The sequence below is a fragment of the Pseudophryne corroboree genome, chromosome 1 (assembly GCF_028390025.1).
Source record: "Pseudophryne corroboree isolate aPseCor3 chromosome 1, aPseCor3.hap2, whole genome shotgun sequence".
Taxonomy (NCBI): Eukaryota; Metazoa; Chordata; class Amphibia; order Anura; family Myobatrachidae; genus Pseudophryne; species Pseudophryne corroboree.
In genome coordinates this window covers 1,047,706,000-1,047,732,216 of record NC_086444.1, presented here as the reverse complement: position 1 = coordinate 1,047,732,216, position 26,217 = coordinate 1,047,706,000, and the positions used below count along the sequence as shown (strand labels likewise).

At 48.8% G+C, this 26,217-nt stretch overlaps 2 protein-coding genes across 3 annotated transcripts in view; one reads left to right on the top strand and one right to left on the bottom strand.

The window, feature by feature from the left end:
• The window catches only part of CNOT7 (CCR4-NOT transcription complex subunit 7), an 80,135-nt gene extending 64,070 nt beyond the window's left edge, over window positions 1-16,065 (bottom strand). For both annotated transcript variants that reach the window (XM_063920846.1, XM_063920847.1), the window contains exon 1: window positions 15,961-16,065. The gene's annotated coding sequence lies outside the window, so the exon portion shown is untranslated. The remainder of the gene's footprint in view (window positions 1-15,960) is intronic.
• A 56-nt stretch (window positions 16,066-16,121) lies between these two features.
• Window positions 16,122-26,217, top strand: part of VPS37A (VPS37A subunit of ESCRT-I) — an 86,916-nt gene continuing 76,820 nt past the window's right edge. Inside the window, exon 1 of the mRNA XM_063920845.1 lies at window positions 16,122-16,516. Within this exon, the coding sequence (XP_063776915.1) occupies window positions 16,407-16,516 (110 nt within the window). The 5' untranslated portion in view covers window positions 16,122-16,406. The remainder of the gene's footprint in view (window positions 16,517-26,217) is intronic.

The following is a 26,217-nucleotide window of genomic DNA, read 5'->3' as shown; positions in this document are numbered from 1 at the left end:
GGCTCACAACAATAGTAATAACCCGATCTTTGTAACAATAACTATGTACAAGTATTGCAGACAATCCGCACTTGGGATGGGCGCCCAGCATCCACTACGGACTATGAGAAATAGAATTATCGGTAAGTAAATTCTTATTTTCTCTAACGTCCTAGTGGATGCTGGGACTCCGTCAGGACCATGGGGATTATACCAAAGCTCCCAAACGGGCGGGAGAGTGCGGATGACTCTGCAGCACCGAATGAGAGAACTCCAGGTCCTCCTTAGCCAGAGTATCAAATTTGTAAAATTTTACAAACGTGTTCTCCCCTGACCACATAGCTGCTCGGCAAAGTTGTAATGCCGAGACCCCTCGGGCAGCCGCCCAAGATGAGCCCACTTTCCTTGTGGAGTGGGCCTTTACAGATTTAGGCTGTGGCAGGCCTGCCACAGAATGTGCAAGTTGGATTGTGCTACAGATCCAACGTGCAATCGTCTGTTTAGACGCAGGAGCACCCATCTTGTTGGGTGCATACAATATAAACAACGAGTCAGATTTTCTGACTCCAGCTGTCCTTGAAATATATATTTTTAATGCTCTGACAACGTCCAGTAACTTGGAGTCCTCCAAGTCGCTAGTAGCCGCAGGCACCACAATAGGCTGGTTCAAGTGAAAAGCCGAAACCACCTTAGGGAGAAAATGAGGACGTGTCCACAGTTCTGCCCTGTCCGAATGGAAAATCAGATATGGGCTTTTGTATGATAAAGCCGCCAACTCTGAAACTCTCCTGGCTGAAGCCAGGGCCAATAGCATGGTTACCTTCCATGTAAGGTATTTTAAATCTACCGATTTTAGAGGCTCAAACCAATGAGATTTGAGAAAATTCAAAACTACGTTCAAATCCCACGGTGCCACTGGAGGCACTATTGGGGGTTGTATATGTAGTACACCTTTGACAAAAGTTTGTACTTCAGGCACTGATGCCAATTCCTTCTGGAAGAAGATTGATAAGGCCGAAATTTGAACTTTAATGGACCCCAATTTTAGGCCCATAGACAATCCTGCTTGCAGGAAATGTAAGAATCGACCCAATTGAAATTCTTCCGTTGGAGCCTTCTTGGCCTCACACCACGCAACATATTTCCGCCAAATGCGGTGATAATGTTGTACAGTCACTTCCTTTCTAGCCTTAATCAAGGTAGGAATAACTTCCTCTGGAATGCCCTTTTCTTTTAGAATCCGGCGTTCAACCGCCATGCCGTCAAACGCAGACGCGGTAAGTCTTGGAACATACAAGGTCCCTGCTGAAGCAGATCCCTTCTTAGAGGTAGAGGCCACGGATCCTCCGTGAGCATCTCTTGAAGTTCCGGATACCAAGTTCTTCTTGGCCAGTCCGGAGCCACCAGTATTGTTCTTACTCCTCTTTTCCGTATAATTCTCAGTACCTTTGGTATGAGAGGCAAAGGAGGGAACACATACACTGACTGGTACACCCACGGTGTTACCAGAGCGTCCACAGCTATTGCCTGAGGGTCTCTTGACCTGGCGCAATATCTGTCCAATTTTTTGTTGAGGCGAGACGCCATCATGTCCACCTTTGGTTTTTCCCAACGGTTCACAATCATGTGGAAGACTTCTGGATGAAGTCCCCACTCTCCCGGGTGAAGGTCGTGTCTGCTGAGGAAGTCTGCTTCCCAGTTGTCCACTCCCGGGATGAACACTGCTGACAGTGCTATGACATGATTCTCCGCCCAGCGCAGAATCCTTGCAGCTTCTGTCATTGCTCTTCTGCTTCTCGTGCCGCCTTGTCGGTTTACGTGGGCGACTGCCGTGATGTTGTCCGACTGGATCAACACCGGCTGACCCTGAAGCAGCGATTTTGCCAGGCTTAGAGCATTGTAGATCGCTCTTAGCTCCAGTATATTTATGTGAAGGGACGTCTCCAGGTTTGACCACACGCCCTGGAAGTTTCTTCCCTGTGTGACTGCTCCCCAGCCTCGTAGGCTGGCATCCGTAGTCACCAGGACCCAGTCCTGTATGCCGAATCTGCGGCCCTCTAACAGATGGGCACTCTGCAACCACCACAGGAGAGACAACCTTGTTCTTGGTGACAGTGTTATCCGCTGATGCATGTGCAGATGCGATCCGGACCATTTGTCCAGCAGATCCCACTGAAATGTCCGTGCATGGAATCTGCCGAATGGAATCGCTTCGTAAGAAGCCACCATCTTTCCCAGGACTCTTGTGCATTGATGTACTGACACAGTTCCTGGTTTTAGGAGGTTCCTGACAAGTTCGGATAACTCCCTTGCTTTCTCCTCCGGGAGAAACACCTTTTGAACCGTGTCCAGAATCATTCCCAGGAACAGCAGACGAGTTGTCGGGGTCAATTGAGATTTTGGAAGATTCAGAATCCACCCGTGTTGCTGAAGCACTACCTGGGTTAGTGCTACACCGACTTCCAGCTGTTCTCTGGACTTTGCCCTTATCAGGAGATCGTCCAAGTAAGGGATAATTAATACGCCTTTTCTTCGTAGAAGAACCATCATTTCGGTCATTACCTTGGTAAAGACCCGAGGGGCCGTGGACAAACCAAACGGCAGCGTTTGAAACTGATAATGACAGTCTTGTATCATGAACCTGAGATACCCTTGGTGTGAGGGGTAAATTGGGACATGCAGATAAGCATCTTTTATGTCCAGGGACACCATGAAGTCCCCTTCTTCCAGATTCGCTATCACTGCTCTGAGTGACTCCATCTTGAACTTGAATTTCTGTATGTACAGGTTCAAGGATTTCAGGTTTAGAATAGGTCTTACCGAACCGTCCGGCTTCGGTACCACAAATAGTGTGGAATAATACCCCTTTCCCTGTTGTAGGAGGGGTACCTTGACTATCACCTGCTGAGAATACAGCTTGTGAATGGCTTCCAAAACCGACGTCCTTTCTGAGGGAGACGTTGGTAAAGCAGACTTTAGGAACCGGCGAGGGGGAGACCTTTCGAACTCCAACATGTAACCCTGAGATATTATCTGCAGGAACCACGGGTCCACTTGTGAGCGAGCCCACTGATTGCTGAAAATCTTGAGTCGACCCCCCACCGCTCCTGAGTCCGCTTGTAAAGCCCCAGCGTCATGCTGATGGCTTTGTAGAACCCGGGGCGGGCTTCTGGTCCTGGGCAGGGGCTGCTTGCTGCCCTCTCTTACCTTTTCCTCTGCCTCGCGGCAGATAAGACTGTCCTTTTGGTCGCTTGTTTTTATAAGAGCGAAAGGACTGCGGCTGAAAAGACGGTGTCTTTTTCTGTTGGGAGGGGGTCTGAGGTAAAAAAGTGGATTTGCCGGCAGTTGCCGTGGCCACCAGGTCCGAAAGACCGACCCCAAATAATTCCTCTCCTTTATATGGCAATACTTCCATATGCCTTTTGGAATCCGCATCACCTGACCACTGTCGCGTCCATAAACTTCTTCTGGCAGATATGGACATCGCGCTTACTCTTGATGCTAGAGTACAAATATCCCTCTGAGCATCTCGCATATAAAGAAAAGCATCCTTTAATTGCTCTAGAGTCAATAAAATACTGTCCCTATCCAGGGTATCAATATTTTCAGTCAGAGAATCCAACCACACTACCCCAGCACTGCACATCCAGGCTGAGGCTATTGCCGGTCGCAGTATAACACCAGTATGTGTGTATATACTCTTCAGTGTAGTTTCCAGCCTCCTATCTGCTGGATCCTTGAGGGCGGCCGTATCAGGAGACGGCAACGCCACTTGCTTTGATAAACGTGTGAGCGCCTTATCCACCCTAGGGGGTGTTTCCCAGCGCGCCCTAACCTCTGGTGGGAAAGGGTATAATGCCAATAACTTCTTGGAAATTAGCAGTTTTCTATCTGGGTTAACCCACGCTTCGTCACACACGTCATTCAATTCCTCTGATTCTGGAAAAGCTACAGGTAGTTTTTTCACCCCCCACATAATACCCCTTTTTGAGGTACCAGCAGTATCAGAGATCTGCAAAGCCTCCTTCATTGCCGTGATCATATAACGTGTGGCCCTATTGGAAAATACGTTTGTTTCTTCACCGTCGACACTAGATTCATCTGTGTCGGTACCCGTGTCGACTGACTGAGGTAAGGGACGTTTTACAGCCCCTGACGGTGTCTGAGACGCCTGAGCCGGTACTAACTGGTTTTCCGGCCGTCTCATTTCGTCAACTGACTTTTGTAATGTGCTAACATTATCACGTAATTCCATAACTAAAGCCATCCATTCCGGTGTCGACTCCCTAGGGGGTGACATCACCATTACCGGCAATTGCTCTGCCTCCACACCAACATCGTCCTCATACATGTCGACACACACGTACAGACACACAGCAGCCACACAGGGAATGCTCTAATCGAAGACAGGACCCTCTTAGCCCTTTGGGGAGACAGAGGGAGAGTTTGCCAGCACACACCAAAAACGCTATAAATGTATATAAACAACCCTAGAAGGTGTTGTTTTTGATATAAGCGCTTTTAATATATCAATATCGCCAAATTATGCCCCCCTTCTCTTTGTTACCCTGTTTCTGTAGTGCAGTGCAGGGGAGAGTCCTGGGAGCCTTCCTCACCAGCGGAGCTGAGCAGGAAAATGGCGCTGAGTGCTGAGGAGAATAAGCTCCGCCCCTTTTTCGGCGGGCTTTTCTCCCGGGTTTTAAGAAAACTGGCCTGGGTTAAATACATACATATAGCCTTAATGGCTATATGTGATGTATTTATTTTGCCACTAAAGGTATTTAATATTGCTGCCCAGGGCGCCCCCAGCAGCGCCCTGCACCCTCCGTGACTGAATCAGTGAGACGTGTAGCAACAATGGCGCACAGCTGCAGTGCTGTGCGCTACCTTCATGAAGACTGAGGAGTCTTCTGCCGCCTGCTTTCCGGACCTCCGTCTTCAGCGTCTGTAAGGGGGATCGGCGGCGCGGCTCCGGGACGAACCCCAGGAGGACCTGTGTTCCGACTCCCTCTGGAGCTAAGTGTCCAGTAGCCTAAGACTCCAATCCATCCTGCACGCAGGTGAGTTGGAAATCTCTCCCCTAAGTCCCTCGATGCAGTGATCCTGTTGCCAGCAGGATTCACTGAGATTTAAACCTAAAAAAACTTTTTCTAAGCAGCTCTTTAGGAGAGCCACCTAGATTGCACCCTTCTCGGACGGGCACAAAAACCTAACTGAGGCTTGGAGGAGGGTCATAGGGGGAGGAGCCAGTACGCACCATGTGATCCTAAAAGCTTTATTTAGATGTGCCCTGTCTCCTGCGGAGCCCGCTATCCCCCCATGGTCCTGACGGAGTCCCAGCATCCACTAGGACGTTAGAGAAATATAGCATACTGTACACCCATCAGCCATAACAAACTGACAGGTGAAGTGAATAACATTAAATATCTCAACACGATGGCATGGCGTGGGATATATTAGGCAGCAAGTGAACAGTCAGTTCTTGAAGTTGATCTTATGGAAGCAGGAAAAAATGGGCACGTGTAAGGATCCGAGTTACTTTGACTAGGCCCAAATTGTGATGGATACACTACTGGGTCAAAATATACCACAATGGTAGGTCTTCTGGGGAATTCCCATCATGCAGTGGTTATTACCTACCAAAAGTGGCCCAAGGAAGAACAACCAGTGAGACGGTCATGGGCGCCCGAGGCTCACTGATGCACGTGGGGTGCAAAGGGTAGCCCTTCTGGACTGAACTCACAGAAGAGCTACTGTAGCCCAATTTGCTAAAACTTTAATGCTGGTTATGATAGAAAGGCGTCAAACACATAGTGCATCCCAGTATGTTACATATAGGGCTGTGTAGCAACAGACGGCCAGAATGCCCATGCTGACCCCTGTCCACCACTGAAGGCACCTACAAGGGTACATGAGCCTCAGTACTGGACCATGGGACAATAGAAGGAGGAGGCCTGGTTTGATGACTCACATTTCCTTTTGCAGATGATTTATTGAGCCAAAAAGCCTTGGAAAGCCCCTCTCCCCGACATCCATCCCCCTACTCGGTCTTCAAATGACAGAATGACAGTCTGGGAACATTATCTGTGTATTTATTGTTTGCTCTGTGTGCGGAGGCATAATCCCCCTGATTTCTCACAAGACTGTAAAAAAGCACTTCCTACAAGCACAGCCACTTACTACAGGGGGTGAACAAGAGCATGGAGGAAATCTTTAGTCAAGTATAAAAATCTCAATGAATATTTTATTTGTGAGTGTGACTTTAGTAGGGTGTGAGCAAAATAATAGCAAAGGGTCCTAGCTCACACAGTTGTTGTAACAGTCATGGACAGGTGTAAATGAACGCAGCGACAGTCTCAGGTTAAATACACTCCTCAAAAAAAAGTAAGATTTTACTCACCGGTAAATCTATTTCTCGTAGTCCGTAGTGAATGCTGGGGACTCCGTCAGGACCATGGGGAATAGACGGGCTCCGCAGGAGACTGGGCACTCTAAGAAAGATTTAGTACTACTGGTGTGCACTGACTCCTCCCTCTATGCCCCTCCTCCAGACCTCAGTTAAGGAAACTGTGCCCGGAAGAGCTGACATTACAAGGAAACGATTTTGGAATCCAGGGTAAGACTCATACCAGCCACACCAATCACACCGTACAACTTGTGATAACATACCCAGTTAACAGTATGAACAACAATCGAGCATCACTCAACGGATGCCACATAACATAACCCTTTAATAAGCAATAACTATATACACGTATTGCAGAAAGTCCGCACTTGGGCCGGGCGCCCAGCATTCTACTACGGACTACGAGAAATAGATTTACCGGTGAGTAAAATCTTATTTTCTCTAACGTCCTAGTGGATGCTGGGGACTCTGTAAGGACCATGGGGATTATACCAAAGCTCCCAAACGGGCGGAAGAGTGCGGATGACTCTGCAGCACCGAATGGGCAAACACAAGGTCCTCCTCAGCCAGGGTATCAAACTTGTAGAATTTTGCAAAGTTGTTTGAACCTGACCAAGTAGCTGCTCGGCAAAGCTGTAATGCCGAGACCCCTCGGGCAGCCACCCAAGAAGAGCCCACTTTCCTTGTGGAATGGGCTTTTACTGATTTTGGATGCGGCAATCCCGCCGCAGAATGAGCCTGCTGAATCGTGTTACAGATCCAGCGAGCAATGGTTTGCTTTGAAGCAGGAGCACCCAGCTTGTTGGATGCATACAGGATAAACAGCGAGTCAGTTTTCCTGACTCCAGCCGTTCTGGTCACATAAATCTTCAAAGCCCTGACTACATCAAGCAACTTGGAATCCTCCAAGTCACGAATAGCCGCAGGCACCACAATAGGTTGGTTCAAATGAAAAGATGACACCACCTTCGGCAGAAATTGTGGACGAGTCCGTAATTCTGCCCTGTCCATATGATAAACCAGATTGGGGCTTTTACATGACAAAGCCGCCAATTCTGACACACGCCTAGCCGAAGCCAAGGCCAATAGCATTACCACTTTCCACGTGAGATACTTTAGCTCCACGGTTTTAAGTGGCTCAAACCAGTGGGATTTCAGGAAACCCAACACCACGTTGAGATCCCAAGGTGCCACTGGTGGCACAAAAGGGGGCTGAATATGCAGCACTCCCTTAACAAATGTCTGAACCTCAGGAAGAGACGCCAGTTCTTTCTGAAAGAAAATGGATAGGGCTGAAATCTGGACCTTTATGGACCCCAATTTCAAGCCCATAGTCACTCCTGACTGTAGGAAGTGCAGGAACCGGCCCAGCTGGAATTCCTCTGTTGGGGCATTCCTGGCCTCACACCAAGCAACATATTTTCGCCATATACGGTGATAATGTTTTGCTGTCACGTCCTTCCTAGCCTTTATCAGCGTAGGAATAACTTCATCCGGAATGCCTTTTTCCGCTAGGATCCGGCGTTCAACCGCCATGCCGTCAAACGCAGCCGCGGTAAGTCTTGGAACAGACAGGGCCCCTGTTGCAACAGGTCCTGTCTGAGAGGCAGAGACCATGGGTCCTCTGTGAGCATTTCTTGCAGTTCCGGGTACCAAGTCCTTCTTGGCCAATCCGGAACAATGAGTATTGTTCTTACTCCTCTTTCTCTTACGATTCTCAGTACCTTGGGTATGAGAGGAAGAGGAGGAAATACATAGACCGACTGGAACACCCACGGTGTCACTAGTGCGTCCACAGCTATCGCCTGAGGGTCCCTTGACCTGGCGCAATACCTTTTTAGCTTTTTGTTGAGGCGGGATGCCATCATGTCCACCTGTGGCAGTTCCCATCGATCTGTAATCTGCGTGAAGACTTCTTGATGAAGTCCCCACTCTCCCGGGTGGAGGTCGTGTCTGCTGAGGAAGTCTGCTTCCCAGTTGTCCACTCCCGGAATGAACACTGCTGACAGTGCTTGCACGTGATTCTCCGCCCAACGAAGAATCCTGGTGGCTTCTGCCATCGCCACCCTGCTTCTTGTGCCGCCTTGGCGGTTTACATGAGCCACTGCGGTGATGTTGTCTGACTGAATCAGCACCGGTTGGTTTCGAAGCAGAGGCTCCGCTTGACTCAGGGCGTTGTATATGGCCCTTAGTTCCAGGATATTGATGTGCAGACAAGCCTCCTGACTTGACCACAACCCTTGGAAGTTTCTTCCCTGAGTGACTGCCCCCCATCCTCGGAGGCTTGCATCCGTGGTCACCAGGACCCAGTCCTGTATGCCGAACCTGCGGCCCTCGAGAAGGTGAGCACTCTGCAGCCACCAGAGAAGAGACACCCTGGTCCTGGGGGATAGGGTGATCAGCCGATGCATCTGAAGATGCGATCCGGACCACTTGTCTAACAGATCCCACTGAAAGATCCTTGCATGGAACCTGCTGAAGGGAATGGCCTCGTATGACGCCACCATCTTTCCCAGGACTCGCGTGCAGTGATGCACCGACACCTGTTTAGGTTTTAAGAGGTTTCTGACGAGAGTCACAAGCTCCTGAGCCTCCTCCGGCGGGAGAAACACCCTTTTCTGATCTGTGTCCAGAATCATGCCCAGAAAGGGCAGACGCGTCGTAGGAATCAGCTGCGACTTTGGGATATTCAGAATCCAGCCGTGCTGTTGCAACACTTCCTGAGAGTGTGCTACGCTGATCAGCAACTGCTCTCTGGACCTCGCCTTTATGAGGAGATCGTCCAAGTATGGGATAATTGTGACTCCTTGCTTTCGAAGGAGCACCATCATTTCTGCCATTACCTTGGTAAATATTCTCGGTGCCGTGGATAGGCCAAACGGCAACGTCTGGAATTGGTAATGACACTCCTGTACCACAAACCTGCGGTACTCCTGATGAGGTGGATAAATGGGGACATGCAAGTAAGAGTCCTTGATGTCCAGAGACACCATAAAATCCCCCTCTTCCAGGCTTGCAATGACCGCTCTGAGCGATTCCATTTTGAACTTGAATGTCTTCAGATAAATGTTCAGGGATTTTAAATTCAAAATGGGTCTGACCGAACCGTCCGGTTTCGGTACCACAAACATTGTGGAATAGTAACCCCTTCCCTGTTGAAGGAGGGGAACCTTTACCACCACCTGCTGGATATATAATTTGTGAATTGCCGCTAACACTATTTCCCTCTCTAAGGGGGAAGCTGGCAGGGCCGATTTGAGGAAGCGGTGAGGGGGCATCACTTCGAATTCCAGCTTTTATCCCTGAGACACAATCTGTATAGCCCAGGTATCCACCTGTGAGCGAACCCACTGGTGGCTGAAATTTCGGAGACGCGCCCCCACCGCTCCTGGCTCCACCTGTGGAGCCCCAGCGTCATGCGGTGGATTTAGTGGAAGCCGGGGAGGACTTCTGTTCCTGGGAACTAGCTGTATGGTGCAGCTTCTTTCCTCTACCCCTGCCTCTGGCAAGAAAGGATGCACCTCTGACTTTCTTGCTTTTCTGTGATCGAAAGGACTGCATTTGGTAATACGGTGCTTTCTTAGGTTGTAAGGGAATATATGGCAAAAAATTTGACTTCCCAGCCGTAGCTGTGGAAACTAGGTCCGAGAGACCGTCCCCAAACAATTCCTCACCCTTATAAGGTAAAACCTCCATGTGCTTTTTTGAATCATCATCACCTGTCCACTGTCGAGTCCACAGGACCCTTCTGGCAGAAATCGACATTGCATTTATTCTTGAGCCCAGTAGGCTAATGTCCTCTGGGCATCCCTCATATATAGGACAGCGTCTTTTATATGCCCCAGGGTCAGTAAAATAGTATCCTTGTCCAAGGTATCCAGTTCCTCAGACAGAGTATCTGTCCATGCTGCTACAGCACTACACATCCAGGCCGACGCAATTGCCGGCCTCAGTATGGTACCGGAATGTGTATAAACAGACTTCAGAATACCTTCCTGCTTCCTATCCGCAGGATCCTTTAGGGAGGCCGTATCCTGTGACGGTAGGGCCACCTTCTTAGATAAGCGCGTCAGAGCCTTGTCTACCCTAGGGGAGGATTCCCAGCGCAACGTGTCCGTTGGCGGGAAAGGGTACGCCATGAGTAGCCTTTTGGAAATCAGCACTTTCTTATCAGGAGAATCCCACGCCTTTTCACATAACTCATGTGAAGGGGGAAAAGTCACCTCTTGCTTTTTCTCCCCAAACATATAAACCCTCTTGTCAGAGACAGGGTTTACCTCTGATATGTGCAATACATCCTTCATTGCTATAATCATGTAGCGGATGGCTTTAGCCATTTTAGGCTGCAATTTTGCATCATCACCATCGACACTGGAGTCAGAATCCGTGTCGATATCTGTGTCAACAATTTGGGATAGTGGGCGCTTCTGAGACCCTGACGGCCTCTGCGCTGTAGGATCAGGCATGGGCTGAGACCCCGACTGTCCCAAGGCTTCAGCTTTATCCAACCTTTTATGCAAGGAGTTTACATTATCATTTAACACCTTCCACATATCCATCCAATCAGGTGTCGGCGCCGTCGGCGGAGACACCTCATCCATCTGCACCTGCTCTGCCTCCACATAGCCCTCCTCGTCAAACATGTCGACACACGCTTACCGACACACCACACACACAGGGGATGCTCTATATGAGGACAGGACCCCCACCAGGCCTTTTGGAGAGACAGAGAGAGAGTATGCCAGCACACACCCCAGCGCTATATAACCCAGGAATCACACAGTAACTTAGTGTTTACCCAGTAGCTGCTGTTTATATGATTAATGCGCCTAAATTTATGTCCCCCCCCTCTCTTTTTACCCTTTTTCTACCTTGAGACTGCAGGGGAGAGCCTGGGGAGCTTCCTCTCAGCGGAGCTGTGGAGAGAAAATGGCGCTGGTGAGTGCTGAGGAAGAAGCCCCGCCCCCTCAGCGGCGGGCTTCTGTCCCGCTTTCTGTGTAAAAATAATGGCGGGGGCTCATACATGTATACAGTGCCCAGCTGTATATATGTGACTTTTGCCAAGAGGTATCATAATTGCTGCCCAGGGCGCCCCCCCCTGCGCCCTGCACCCTACAGTGACCGGAGTGTGTGGGTAGTGTGGGAGCAATGGCGCACAGCTGCAGTGCTGTGCGCTACCTCATGTGAAGACGGGAGTCTTCTGCCAGCTTCTCTCTTCTGGCTCTGCGAGGGGGACGGCGGCGCGGCTCCGGAAACGGACGACCAAGGTTAAGATCCTGTGTTCGAACCCTCTGGAGCTAATGGTGTCCAGTAGCCTAAGAAGCGCAACCTAGCCGCAGTTAGTAGGTTTGCTTCTCTCCGCTCAGTCCCACGTAGCAGAGAGTCTGTTGCCAGCAGAAGCTCTCTGAAAATAAAAAAACCTAACTAAAATACTTTCTTATTAGCAAGCTCAGGAGAGCTCACTAAAATGCACCCAGCTCAGTCCGGGCACAGATTCTAACTGAGGACTGGAGGAGGGGCATAGAGGGAGGAGCCAGTGCACACCAGTAGTACTAAATCTTTCTTAGAGTGCCCAGTCTCCTGCGGAGCCCGTCTATTCCCCATGGTCCTTACGGAGTCCCCAGCATCCACTAGGACGTTAGAGAAATAAAGGGAACACTAAAATAACACATCCTAGATCTGAATGAATGAAATATTCTTATTAAATACTTTGTTCTTTACATAGTTGAATGTGCGGACAACAAAATCACACAAACATTATCAATGGAAATCAAATTTATTAACCCATGGAGGTCTGGATTTGGAGTCACACTCAAAATTAAAGTGGAAAAACACACTACAGCCTGATCCAACTTTGATGTAATGTCCTTAAAACAAGTCAAAATGAGGCTCAGTAGTGTGTGTGGCCTCCACGTGCTTGTATGACCTCCCTACAATGCCTGGGCATACTCATGATGAGGTGGCGGATGGTCTCCTGAGGGATCTCCACCCAGACCTGGACTAAAGCATCCGCCAACTCCTGGACAGTCTGTGATGCAACGTGGCGTTGGTGGATGGAGCGAGACATGATGTCCCAGATGTGCTCAATTGGATTCAGGTCTGGGGAACGGGCGGGCCAGTCCATAGCATCAATGCCTTCGTCTTGCAGGAACTGCTGACACACTCCAGCCACATGAGGTATAGCATTGTCTTGCATTAGGAGGAACCCAGGGCCAACCGCACCAGCATATGGTCTCACAAGGGGTCTGAGGATCTCGTCTCGGTACCTAATGGCAGTCTGGCTACCTCTGGCGAGCACATGGAGGGCTGTGAGGCCCCCCCAAAAAATGCCACCCCACACCATTACTGACCCACTGCCAAACCGGTCATGCTGGAGGATGTTGCAGGCAGCAGAACGTTCTCCTTGGCATCTCCAGACTCTGTCACGTCTGTCTCAGTGAGAACCTGCTTTCATCTGTGAAGAGCACAGGGCGCCAGTGGCAAATTTGCCAATCTTGATGTTCTCTGGCAAATGCCAAACGTCCTGCACGGTGTTGGGCTGTAAGCACAACCCCCACCTGTGGACGTCGGGCCCTCATACCACCCTAATAGAGTATTTCTGATCGTTTGAGTAGACACATGCACATTTGTGGTTTGCTGGAGGTCATTCTGCAGGGGTCTGGCAGTGCTCCTCCTGTTCCTCCTTGCACAAAGGCGGTGGTAGCGGTCCTGCTGCTGGGTTGTTGCCCTCCTATGGCTTCCTCCACGTCTCCTGATGTACTGGCCTGTCTCCTGGTAGCGCCTCCATGCTCTGGACACTACGCTGACAGACACAGCAAACCTTCTTGCCACAGCTCGCACTGATGTGCCATCCTGTATGAGCTGCACTACCTGAGCCACTTGTGTAGGTTGTAGGGAGGTCATACAGGCACGTGGAGGCCACACACACACTACTGAGCCTCATTTTGACTTTTTTTAAGGATATTACATCAAAGTTGGATCAGCCTGTAGTGTGTTTTTCCACTTTAATTTTGAGTGTGACTCCAAATCCAGACCTCCATGGGTTAATAAATTTGATTTCCATTGATAATTTGAGTGTGATTTTGTTGTCAGCACATTCAACTATGTAAAGAACAAAGTATTTAATAAGAATATTTCATTCATTCAGATCTAGGATGTGTTATTTTAGTGTTCCCTTTATTTTTTTGAGCAGTGTATTTTGGCCAACAGACCATCTCTCACCGACAAACAAAACTTTTTTTATTTATACTTAGTTAACTACTTCTATAGCAATTTAGCTTTGTGGTGATAAATGGAACAGTTCACATTATCCTTACACCTCCTGTAAAATGGCATTTTTTACATTTTAATTACAATTCTCTTTTCTCCACCTGCACCTTTTAAAAAGTATGATGTTTCAATATGTCAATGTATACCCCTTTCAGACTGACAGAGCCGTGTCACACCTGGGAATGTGTTCCCGGATGCATCCCGGGACACAACCCGGGAATGTCCCCTTTCACACTTAGACCTGGGATCGACACGGGACAGCCCTGTTTACACTGATCCCGGGTAAATCCCTGCAAATGCATATGTATGTCATTAGAAATGGACATTTTTCTGGCTCACATAGATGAGGTCACAATAGGCAAGCAAAGGGAGGGGTGGGACCTGCTTTTTCAGTCATTTTATTAACAACTTGCTGTTGTGTATGGATAATTCCTCTGGCTTCAAGCAGCTTTGCAATGTTTTTATAAATAATAGCATCCTTCACTGTGCCGGTTATCTGTCTCTTTATTTCCTCCTCCCCCTTATGCTGAGCAGCACTCTGATCTCCTGATCAGTCCAGGTCGCCATATTGCCTGTCTCCTCCGCTTCCAGTACGCTTCCCTGGGCTCTGGATGATGACATCATCTTTTCTGAGCCCAAGAAAGCTCCAATAAGAGGCCTTTTAACAGTCCCGTGTACTGAATACCAGGTAGGGCCCATTCACACTACACTGCATCCCGGGACGATCCCGGATTCAACCCTGGTCGAGACCTGGGATGAAATGCTGGGACGCTTGTCCCGGGATATTCTTTCAGTACCCTTTCACTCGGAGCAAATTCCCGGGTTGATGCGAGTTCACCTGCAATAACCCGGGAAATATTTGTCAGTAGTACTAGAATCAGTTTTCACACCAGCTAGAGTGTGTAGTACATAGAACAGGTTGCCCTTTTACATTACGTTCCCTCTCCGAATCCCTTGCCTAGACACCGCCTGTAGTTCCACAATTCCGCACAGATTAACATTTTCTCTAGTAGCTCTCACTCAGCTGCCCCAACACACTTCATAGGTTGTCCTCTCACACTCTCCTTGACCCGCAAAGGATAGATATACACTAGGATTCATTTCTGTCACCTGGTAGGGTTTTGGAGGAAACACACCAAAACATAGGGAAACATACAAACGCCACATAGTTAGAGTCTTCGTGGGAATCTCACTTATTGTGGGAAAAGAGGGGCTGTGTCCCGATCGGTGAGAACTGTGCAACTGCTTAGACTGACATTAAGGGGCCGATTTAATAGTTGCGCGTGCCCCCTGCTAGACGTCTAGTGGAACGGTCGTCTATCGGAGATATTTAATTGATTCTTCTAAATGACACCCATTAGCCACGGCAGTCACATTTTTTTCTTGCAGCCTACAGAGGTGCGAGAATAAGGGATCTATTCATGAAGCAGTGAAAAGAGTGGAGAAAAGGGAAATTGGAGAAGATGCCCATAGCAACCAATTAGCTTTGAATGAGCATTTATCAAGTACAGTCTATAAAATGTAAGGGCGATGCTGATTGGTTGCCATTGGCAACTTCTCCACTAATCTGTTTCTTCACTGCTTCATGAATAGACCCCTAAATGTTTTAAAAAGGTCAGTAGTTTCAAGCTCTTTAGACAGGTTTAGGTGTTTGCGTGGTTAAACCCACAGCTGTCAGGCATGTTAACTACTAATAGGCGTCTGAGCGGAGTAACAACTGAATATTTCTGTGAGACGCTCATTAGTATAGACGCCCAGCAAGGGGCGTGAGCAACAATTTAATTGGCCCCTAACAGCATTAAATATTTGATATACACCGGGTATGGTGGTGGGGGTCCTATAATCAGCCATAGCTCTAGCTATAGGGACACGGCTAAACCTGAGGTGTCACATTTATTCACCACGTACATCAACTGTGCATGAGAACATACAGTACAGCAGAAACAGATATTGGGGTAAATGTAATAGGCTGCGAGAAGGTAGAGCTGCGCGAGTTTGTGCGAGAAAGTGACGATAATTTACAAGGGAAAAGCAGGTTGGTGTGCCAGGGCTGCCAGTCACAGACCCCCCCCCCCCCCCCCAAATGTCAGTGTTGCCAGTCATAGACACCCCCACCCACCCCAAATGCCAGTGCTATCAGTCACAAATCCCCCACCCACAGTGGCAGTCACAGTTGCCCCCCAGCCGCCAGTGCTGTCAGTGTCAGTGTGCGGGAGCAGAGTCACCATGCAGTGTGGGTGTTGGCAGGAGCTACTGCCAGTGACGGCGGGTGTGGAGGGCGCTGATTACCCGTCTTCATCCCTCACCTGTTGCTCTGTCTCCCCCGGTTTCTATGAGGCTACGGGCCGGTGTCTTCCGCTCATAGTGAGTCACAGTCGCGACACCCAGCAGCAATGGCCGCGCACACGCTGACCCCGCCCCCTCCGCCCGGCGCAGGGTGATGACGTTCGCTGTCAGACGGGCTGGGGGCAGGCGCCGGCCTGGGGTTGTCATGATGACGGAGGGGAATCGTCGCTCGGTGCGACTTGATGGCGACAGTTTGCTGAGCAATAACAACAGAGAGCTGGTATAATCCATATACACTGTGCAGCCGGTACCCCAATACTGTGCCCTGAGCCTGCTCACCCCGCACTGTCCGTGCGTGATGTGCCCGGGACACTGAGGAGGAGGGTGGACGCTGTCCTGCCCGCTGCGGGGATTATCCCCGGTCCGCCACCTGTCCCCTACACTGTGAGCCCGGATTACCGGCACCATGAGCTGGCTCTTCTCCTCCTCCAAGGGCTCCAGACCTCTGCCCCCTCTCACCAGTCTGCAGCAGCAGAAGCAGCGACAGATAGAGTCCCTGAAGACATGCCATAGCAGGTGGGTAGTGCCCCCTGGATTGAGCATGGAGTCTCTGTGTATATGTAAAGACAATGGGTCTGTGGGGTGCGTGGCGAGTCCCCCTCCCCCTGGGCACTCTGTGAGTCTTGTGGCGAGTCTCCCGGGTTCTGTGGGTGGTAATCCCGGGGTCTGCTGTGACATTGGTGGTCCCCTTAGAGTCTTAGTGTATATGTGAAGTCTGTGGGGCACGTGGTGAGTCCCCCGGCTCTGTGGGTGGTCATCCTGGGGTCTGTGGTGACATTGGGGGTTCCTCTAGGGTCTTAGTGTATATGTGAAGACTGTGGGGCACGTGACGCGCCCCCCTGGGGTCTGTGGTGACATTGATGGTACCTCTAGGGTCTTAGTGTATATGTGCCCCCTGGTTTGAGCATGGAGTCTCTGCGTATATGTAAAGACAATGGGTCTGTGGGGTGCGTGGCAAGTCCCTCTCCCCCGGTTACTATGTGAGTCGTGTGGGTGGTCATCCCGGGGTCTCTGGTGACATTGGTGGTTCCCCTAGGGCAGAGATTTTCAACCTTTTACAACTCGCGGCACACTGAACAAGATTTAAATATTGCCAAGGCACACTCAAATATAATGGTGATGCATGGTGCAGTTGCGTGTCCGAGGATGTCATGTCGCAGCTTCTCCATTACGCCTGAGCCACATCTGAGAAAGCCAGAAGAGCCCAACACTGCCCGGGCCCAAAATAAGAACTGGCTCTGCAACCACTAAACCCACCAGTATTGATCGTTCCAGGGCCTCAGTAGCGGCAAAACACTGACGGGCCTGGCTGTGCTTCTATGGCGGCACACCTGGAGACTGCTCAGGTCACACTGGTGTGCCACAGCACAGTGGTTGAAAAACACTGCCCTAGGGTCTTTGGACACAGGGGCAGTAATTTGATGGTGTGTGTGTGTGTATATATCTATATTATCTATCTATCTATCTATCTATCTATCTATCTATCTATCCATCACAAGTACAGTATATTGGCATAAAAGTATTAAGTGGAAGTCCCTGCCTCTTTGGATCTTATTGATAAAGTACATTTAATGACGTGCACATGTCAATGAAACATTATAGGTTAGGGACAGGTTATTAGGTTATTTATATTCCTAATATTTAAGTTCAGAGCACCTACTGTACCTTGTCTGCTGCTGCAGTTTGTCCACTTGTTTGGCAGATAAGATGATTATCCAAATCGAAATACCATTTTGACACCTGTTTATGTGTTGTTCACAGCTGTATTTTATCATTTGACATATGATCTGTGAAGCCATGTGATGCTAAAGATAAAATAGCCTGAAAATAGCATTTGCTTTGTTTTTGTCACTGGAAATGTATAACTTGGGATCTGATTGTTACCTGTATACATCATTATAGTTCTTTATCCAAAATGAACCATAGGAAATCTGGAAGGAAATGAACCAGCTTTGTCATATGTTCTTATACGATCTTCTACACGCGTTACAATAACATATGCATTGGTAAAAACAAACCTGTTTTGCCAAATGCACCATGCATTTTCTTGGTAATTGTAGAGGAAACTGTAATTAGGTGAGTTTGATTGTATTACAAGGAAAACATGGTTTATGTAAAGCAAATAAGAGTGGAATAGCTTTGAAGTTTCCTGTCACTACGTGAGGATTTCCCAGCATCAGAGATTACTGTGGGATTTGGAGTACTGTTACAGCACAGTGTGACTCTTTCATGTGATGCATTAGTCATTGTGAGGGGCAGGGCAGGGCTGTACTTGTCACTTTCCCATCTGCTGATTACTGACGGACTCTTCAGCATATTCCACTTTCTGGAGTTCTCTATTCCTCTTTTAAAAATATTCGGACAAAATTAATTGTAAAAATCAACTGAAAACACATTGACAGCAGCCTCCTCTTACGTTTCTTTGCGTTTTCAAAAGGATTTTTTTTTTTTTTGCTTTCAATATTTGTGTATTATTTTTGCTGTGTAGATCTAGCCATGTTCGTGATTAAGGGGGTTATTTATCAAAGTCCGGAGAGAGATAAAATAGTGAGAGATAAAATACTGGCCAATCAGCTTCTGTCTTACATTTTACAGGCTTCGTTTGAAAAAGGACAGGAGCTGATTGGTTGGTACTTTATCACAATTTTATCTCTCTCCAAGCTTTGATAAATACCCACAAGGGAGATGTGTTTTGGAGACACAGTTATTGGCTGTCTTTAATTACAGTGTATAGTGTTTATTTTCCAGCCAGCACCTGTCTGATTATGATATTATGTATGCATGTGTTTAAGTCAAGAGAAGAATGTAAAACTTGTCATAGTTCATGTTGATGGTAACGTTATGGCTATACTGTGCCAGCTGAGCTTTGTACCAGCTCTGTAGGAAAAGGCACATGAGCTATGCTACAAAACATATTCTAAAGCTGGGTACACACTAGATGATATTTTGGACGATTTGTCATTTTAAAATGAATCGTAGCGATAAATCGTCCAGTGTGGATGCACTATTGCGTGCTCCCGTGCATCGTTCCTCGCATCTTCAGATCTGTCATACATGCGGGCCAATCTGGCGATAATCCTCAACGATTTTGTTCAAATCATTCAGTGTGTACGCACTTCTTACATATATACCACATATATCATTACCCAAACTACCGAACGACATGATTATATATATTTCTCTATCGTCCTAGTGGATGCTGGGGTTCCTGAAAGGACCATGGGGAATAGCGGCTCCGCAGGAGACAGGGCACAAAAAGTAAAGCTTTTCCAGATCAGGTGGTGTGCACTGGCTCCTCCCCCTATGACCCTCCTCCAGACTCCAGTTAGATTTTTGTGCCCGGCCGAGAAGGGTGCAATCTAGGTGGCTCTCCTAAAGAGCTGCTTAGAAAAAGTTTAGCTTAGGTTTTTTATTTTACAGTGAGTCCTGCTGGCAACAGGATCACTGCAACGAGGGACTGAGGGGAGAAGAAGTGAACTCACCTGCGTGCAGGATGGATTGGCTTCTTGGCTACTGGACATCAGCTCCAGAGGGACGATCACAGGTACAGCCTGGATGGTCACCGGAGCCGCGCCGCCGGCCCCCTTGCAGATGCTGAAGTCAGAAGAGGTCCAGAATCGGCGGCTGAAGACTCTCAGCACACTTCACACGCAGTCACTGAGGGTGCAGGGCGCTGGGGGGGGGCGCCCTGGGAGGCAAATGTAACCTATATAAAGGCTAAAAATACCTCACATATAGCCCCCAGAGGCTATATGGAGATATTTAACCCCTGCCTGGATTCACTAAATAGCGGGAGACGAGCCCGCCGGAAAAGGGGCGGGGCCTATCTCCTCAGCACACGGCGCCATCTCCTCTCACAACTCCGCTGGTCAGGACGGCTCCCAGGTCTCTCCCCTGCACTGCACTACAGAAACAGGGTAAAACAGAGAGGGGGGGCAAATTTATGGCGATATTTTGATATATATAAAGCAGCTATAAGGGAGCACTTATTATAAGGCTATCCCTGTTATATATAGCGCTTTTGGTGTGTGCTGGCAAACTCTCCCTCTGTCTCCCCAAAGGGCTAGTGGGTCCTGTCTTCGTTAGGAGCATTCCCTGTGTGTCTGCTGTGTGTCGGTACGTGTGTGTCGACATGTATGAGGACGATATTGGTGTGGAGGCGGAGCAATTGCCAAATATGAGGATGTCACCCCCTAGGGAGTCGACACCAGAATGGATGCCTTTATTTATGGAACTACGGGATAGTGTCAACACGCTAAAGCAGTCGTTTGACGACATGAGACGGCCGGACAATCAATTAGTGCCTGTCCAGGCGACTCAAACACCGTCAGGGGCTGTGAAACGCCCTTTGCCTCAGTCGGTCGACACAGACCCAGACACAGGCACTGACTCCAGTGGTGACGGTGACGAATCAACCGTATTTTCCAGTAGGGCCACACGTTATATGATTTTGGCAATGAAGGAGGCGTTACATTTAGCTGATACTACAGGTACCACTAAACAGGGTATTATGTGGGGTGTGAAAAAACTACCTATAGTTTTTCCTGAATCAGAAGAATTAAATGACGTGTGTAATGAAGCGTGGGTTGCCCCTGATAAAAAGCTGATAATTTCAAAGAAATTATTGGCATTATACCCTTTCCCGCCAGAGGTTAGGGAGCGCTGGGAAACACCTCCTAGGGTGGACAAGGCGCTAACACGCTTATCTAAACAAGTGGCGTTACCCTCTCCTGAGACGGCCGCACTTAAAGATCCATCAGATAGGAGGATGGAAAATATCCAAAAAAGTATATACACACATGCAGGTGTTATACTACGACCAGCTATAGCGACTGCCTGGATGTGCAGTGCTGGGGTAGTTTGGTCAGAGTCCCTGATTGAAAATATTGATACCCTGGACAGGGACAATATTTTACTGTCGTTAGAACAAATAAAGGATGCATTTCTTTATATGCGTGATGCACAGAGGGATATCTGCACACTGGCATCACGGGTAAGTGCTATGTCCATTTCGGCCAGAAGAGCTTTATGGACGCGACAGTGGACAGGCGATGCGGATTCAAAACGACATATGGAAGTTTTGCCGTATAAAGGGGAGGAGTTATTTGGAGTCGGTCTATCAGATTTGGTGGCCACGGCTACAGCCGGGAAATCCACCTTTCTACCTCAAGTCACTCCCCAACAGAAAAAGGCACCGACTTTTCAACCGCAGCCCTTTCGTTCCTTTAAAAATAAGAGAGCAAAGGGCTATTCATATCTGCCACGAGGCAGAGGTCGAGGGAAGAGACAGCAACAGGCAGCTCCTTCCCAGGAACAGAAGCCTTCCCCGGCTTCTACAAAAGCCTCAGCATGACGCTGGGGCTTCTCAAGCGGACTCGGGGACGGTGGGTGGTCGTCTCAAAAATTACAGCGCGCAGTGGGCTCACTCGCAGGTAGATCCCTGGATCCTGCAGATAATATCTCAGGGGTACAGGTTGGAATTAGAGACAGATCCACCTCGCCGTTTCCTGAAGTCTGCTTTACCAACGTCCCCCTCCGAAAGGGAGACGGTTTTGGAAGCCATTCACAAGCTGTACTCTCAGCAGGTGATAGTCAAGGTACCTCTTCTACAACAAGGGAAGGGGTATTATTCCACTCTTTTTGTGGTACCGAAGCCGGATGGCTCGGTAAGGCCTATTCTAAATCTGAAGTCCTTGAACCTGTACATAAAGAAGTTCAAGTTCAAGATGGAGTCACTCAGAGCAGTGATAGCGAACCTGGAAGAGGGGGACTTTATGGTATCCTTGGACATCAAGGATGCGTATCTCCACGTTCCAATTTACCCCTCACACCAGGGGTACCTCAGGTTCGTTGTACAAAACTGTCACTATCAGTTTCAGACGCTGCCGTTTGGTTTGTCCACGGCACCTCGGGTCTTTACAAAGGTAATGGCCGAGATGATGATTCTTCTTCGAAGAAAAGGCATATTAATTATCCCATACTTGGACGATCTCCTAATAAGGGCAAGGTCCAGAGAACAGCTAGAGATGGGATTAGCACTGTCGCAAGAAGTGCTAAAACAGCACGGGTGGATTCTGAATATTCCAAAATCCCAGTTAATGCCGACAACTCGTCTGCTGTTCCTAGGGATGATTCTGGACACGGTTCAGAAAAAGGTTTTTCTCCCGGAGGAAAAAGCCAAGGAGTTATCCGAGCTTGTCAGGAACCTCCTAAAACCAGGAAAGGTGTCTGTACATCAATGCACAAGAGTCCTGGGAAAAATGGTGGCTTCTTACGAAGCAATTCCATTCGGCAGATTCCACGCAAGAATTTTCCAAAGGGATCTGTTGGACAAATGGTCAGGGTCGCATCTTCAGATGCACCTGCGGATAACCCTGTCTCCAAGGACAAGGGTGTCTCTTCTGTGGTGGTTGCAGAGTGCTCATCTATTGGAGGGCCGCAGATTCGGCATACAGGATTGGATCCTGGTGACCACGGACGCCAGCCTGAGAGGCTGGGGAGCAGTCACACAAGGAAGAAACTTCCAGGGAGTATGGACGAGCCTGGAAACGTCTCTTCACATAAACATTCTGGAACTAAGAGCAATATACAATGCTCTAAGCCAGGCAGAACCTCTGCTTCAGGGAAAACCGGTGTTGATCCAGTCGGACAACATCACGGCAGTCGCCCATGTGAACAGACAGGGCGGCACAAGAAGCAGGAGTGCAATGGCAGAAGCTGCAAGGATTCTTCGCTGGGCAGAGAATCATGTGATAGCACTGTCAGCAGTGTTCATCCCGGGAGTGGACAACTGGGAAGCAGACTTCCTCAGCAGACACGATCTTCACCCGGGAGAGTGGGTACTTCATCCAGAAGTCTTCCACTTGCTGGTAACCCGTTGGGAAAGACCAATGGTGGACATGATGGCGTCTCGCCTCAACAAAAAACTGGACAGGTATTGCGCCAGGTCAAGAGATCCGCAGGCAATAGCTGTGGACGCGCTGGTAACGCCTTGGGTGTACCAGTCGGTGTATGTGTTTCCTCCTCTGCCTCTCATACCAAAAGTATTGAGAATTATACGGCAAAGAGGCGTAAGGACGATACTAGTGGTTCCGGATTGGCCAAGAAGGACTTGGTACCCGGAACTTCAAGAGATGATCACGGAAGATCCGTGGCCTCTACCTCTAAGGAGGGACTTGCTTCAGCAGGGTCCCTGTCTGTTTCAAGACTTACCGCGGCTGCGTTTGACGGCATGGCGGTTGAACGCCGGATCCTAAAGGAAAAAGGCATGCCGGAAGAAGTCATTCCTACTTTGATTAAAGCAAGGAAGGAAGTAACCGTGCAACATTATCACCGAATTTGGCGAAAATATGTTGCGTGGTGCGAAGATCGGAGTGCTCCGACGGAGGAATTTCAACTGGGTCGATTCCTACATTTCCTGCAATCAGGAATGTCTATGGGTCTCAAATTGGGTTCTATTAAGGTTCAAATTTCGGCCCTGTCGATTTTCTTTCAAAAAGAATTGGCTTCAGTCCCTGAAGTCCAGACCTTTGTTAAGGGAGTGCTACATATACAGCCTCCTGTGGTGCCTCCAGTGGCACCGTGGGATCTCAATGTGGTTTTGGACTTTCTAAAATCTCATTGGTTTGAACCACTAAAGAAGGTGGATTTGAAATATCTCACATGGAAAGTGACCATGCTTCTAGCCCTGGCTTCGGCCAGGAGAGTGTCAGAACTGGCAGCTTTATCTTACAAAAGCCCATATCTGATTTTCCATTCGGACAGGGCAGAACTGCGGACTCGTCCGCATTTTCTCCCTAAGGTGGTGTCAGCATTTCATCTGAACCAGCCTATTGTAGTGCCTGCGGCTACAAGTGACTTGGAGGACTCCAAGTTACTGGACGTTGTCAGAGCATTAAAAATATATATTGCAAGGACAGCTGGAGTCAGAAAATCTGACTCGTTGTTTATATTGTATGCACCCAACAAGATGGGTGCTCCTGCGTCTAAGCAGACGATTGCTCGTTGGATCTGTAACACAATCCAACTTGCACATTCTGTGGCAGGCCTGCCACAGCCTAAATCTGTAAAGGCCCACTCCACAAGGAAGGTGGGCTCATCTTGGGCGGCTGCCCGAGGGGTCTCGGCATTACAACTTTGCCGAGCAGCTACGTGGTCAGGGGAGAACACGTTTGTAAAATTTTACAAATTTGATACTCTGGCTAAGGAGGACCTGGAGTTCTCTCATTCGGTGCTGCAGAGTCATCCGCACTCTCCCGCCCGTTTGGGAGCTTTGGTATAATCCCCATGGTCCTTTCAGGAACCCCAGCATCCACTAGGACGATAGAGAAAATAAGATTTTACTTACCGATAAATCTATTTCTCGGAGTCCGTAGTGGATGCTGGGCGCCCATCCCAAGTGCGGATTATCTGCAATAATTGTACATAGTTATTGTTAACTAATTCGGGTTATTGTTGAAGGAAGCCATCTTTCAGAGGCTCCGCTGTTATCATACTGTTAACTGGGTTTAGATCACAAGTTGTACGGTGTGATTGGTGTGGCTGGTATGAGTCTTACCCGGGATTCAAAATCCTCCCTTATTGTGTACGCTCGTCCGGGCACAGTACCTAACTGGAGTCTGGAGGAGGGTCATAGGGGGAGGAGCCAGTGCACACCACCTGATCTGGAAAAGCTTTACTTTTTGTGCCCTGTCTCCTGCGGAGCCGCTATTCCCCATGGTCCTTTCAGGAACCCCAGCATCCACTACGGACTCCGAGAAATAGATTTATCGGTAAGTAAAATCTTATTATATATATATATATATATATATATATATATATATATATATATATATATATAGAGAGAGAGAGATATAGAGATATATATATATATAGAGAGAGATATATATATATAGAGAGAGAGAGAGATATATATATATATATATATATATATATATAGAGATATATATATATATAGAGAGAGATAGATAGATAGAGATATATATATATATATATATATATATATATATATATATATATATATATATATATATATATAGTTTGGCCGTCTGACAGACTGCACAGTGTGTACACACTGTGGGGGTCATTCAGACCCCGTTGCTGTTGCGAAGGGCCAGGACCGTTTTCGGGGCATCAGCGTGAAGTCACACGCAGCCTCCGAAAAAAAAAGATGGCCACTGACAGCGCAGCAGGCTGCGCTAACAGGGTTCAACCTTAGATCCAATGCGTCCGCAATTTAATTGCAGACGCATCAGGGCGGCCTTGCCCTGTTCTGGACAACCCCCAGCATGTGCAGAGATGAACGCAGATCTGACTGCATAAGCCATCTGCGTTCATTTATGAATAACTCCCCTGTATCGTTTGTCCTGGAGTTCAAGGGAAATCTGGTAGACCATCGCGTTTTTTGCACTTTGGCTAAATCTGCATACACATTGGGGGGTGATTCCGAGTTGATCGTAGCCCTGCAAGATTTTGCAGGGCTATGATAATGACCATAGACATGCGGGGGGACGGCCAGCACAGGGCTATTCCGCCCCGCATGTCAGTGCCGCCGCCCCCCCTCCCCCGCAGAAGTGCGAAAACAAGGCACAGCGGCGATGCTTTTGCACTTCAGGAGTAGCTCCCGGCCAGCTCAGCTTTTGCGTGCTGGCTGGGAGCTAGTCGTCGCTCCCCGGCCCGCAGCGGAAGCTTGTGATGTCACGCAGCCGTTGCGGCCTGCCCCCCGCACGTTCCGGCTATGCCTGCGTTGGCCGGACCGTGCCAACGAAACGGCGGCCAAACGCCACCTTTGCGCCCCCCACCCCGCCCAGCGACCGCCTCTACCTGTCAATCAGGCAGAGGAGATCGCAGCACAGCGACGGCCTTTGGCCGTCTGGCATGCGCCGGCGCACTGCGGTGCATGCGCAGTTCTAACTTGATTGCACCGCTGCGATAAACTGCAGCGTGCGATCAGGTCAGAATGACCCCCATTATACGATGTGCAAATGACGGGGTGGTCGTCCTGATTTCCCATGAACTCCTGGACAAACGATTTAGTGCATACACTGGGCAGTCTGTCAAACGACCGAACAATTGACCCGATCGCATGCTGCAGTTTTTCGCAGCGTAGTGAACGGGTCAGAACTGACCCGATCACTACGCTGTGAAAAACTGCTCTATGATCGCCTCTGCCTGTCAATGGGCGGGAGGGGACGAAACGACGGCGTTTGGCCGCCATT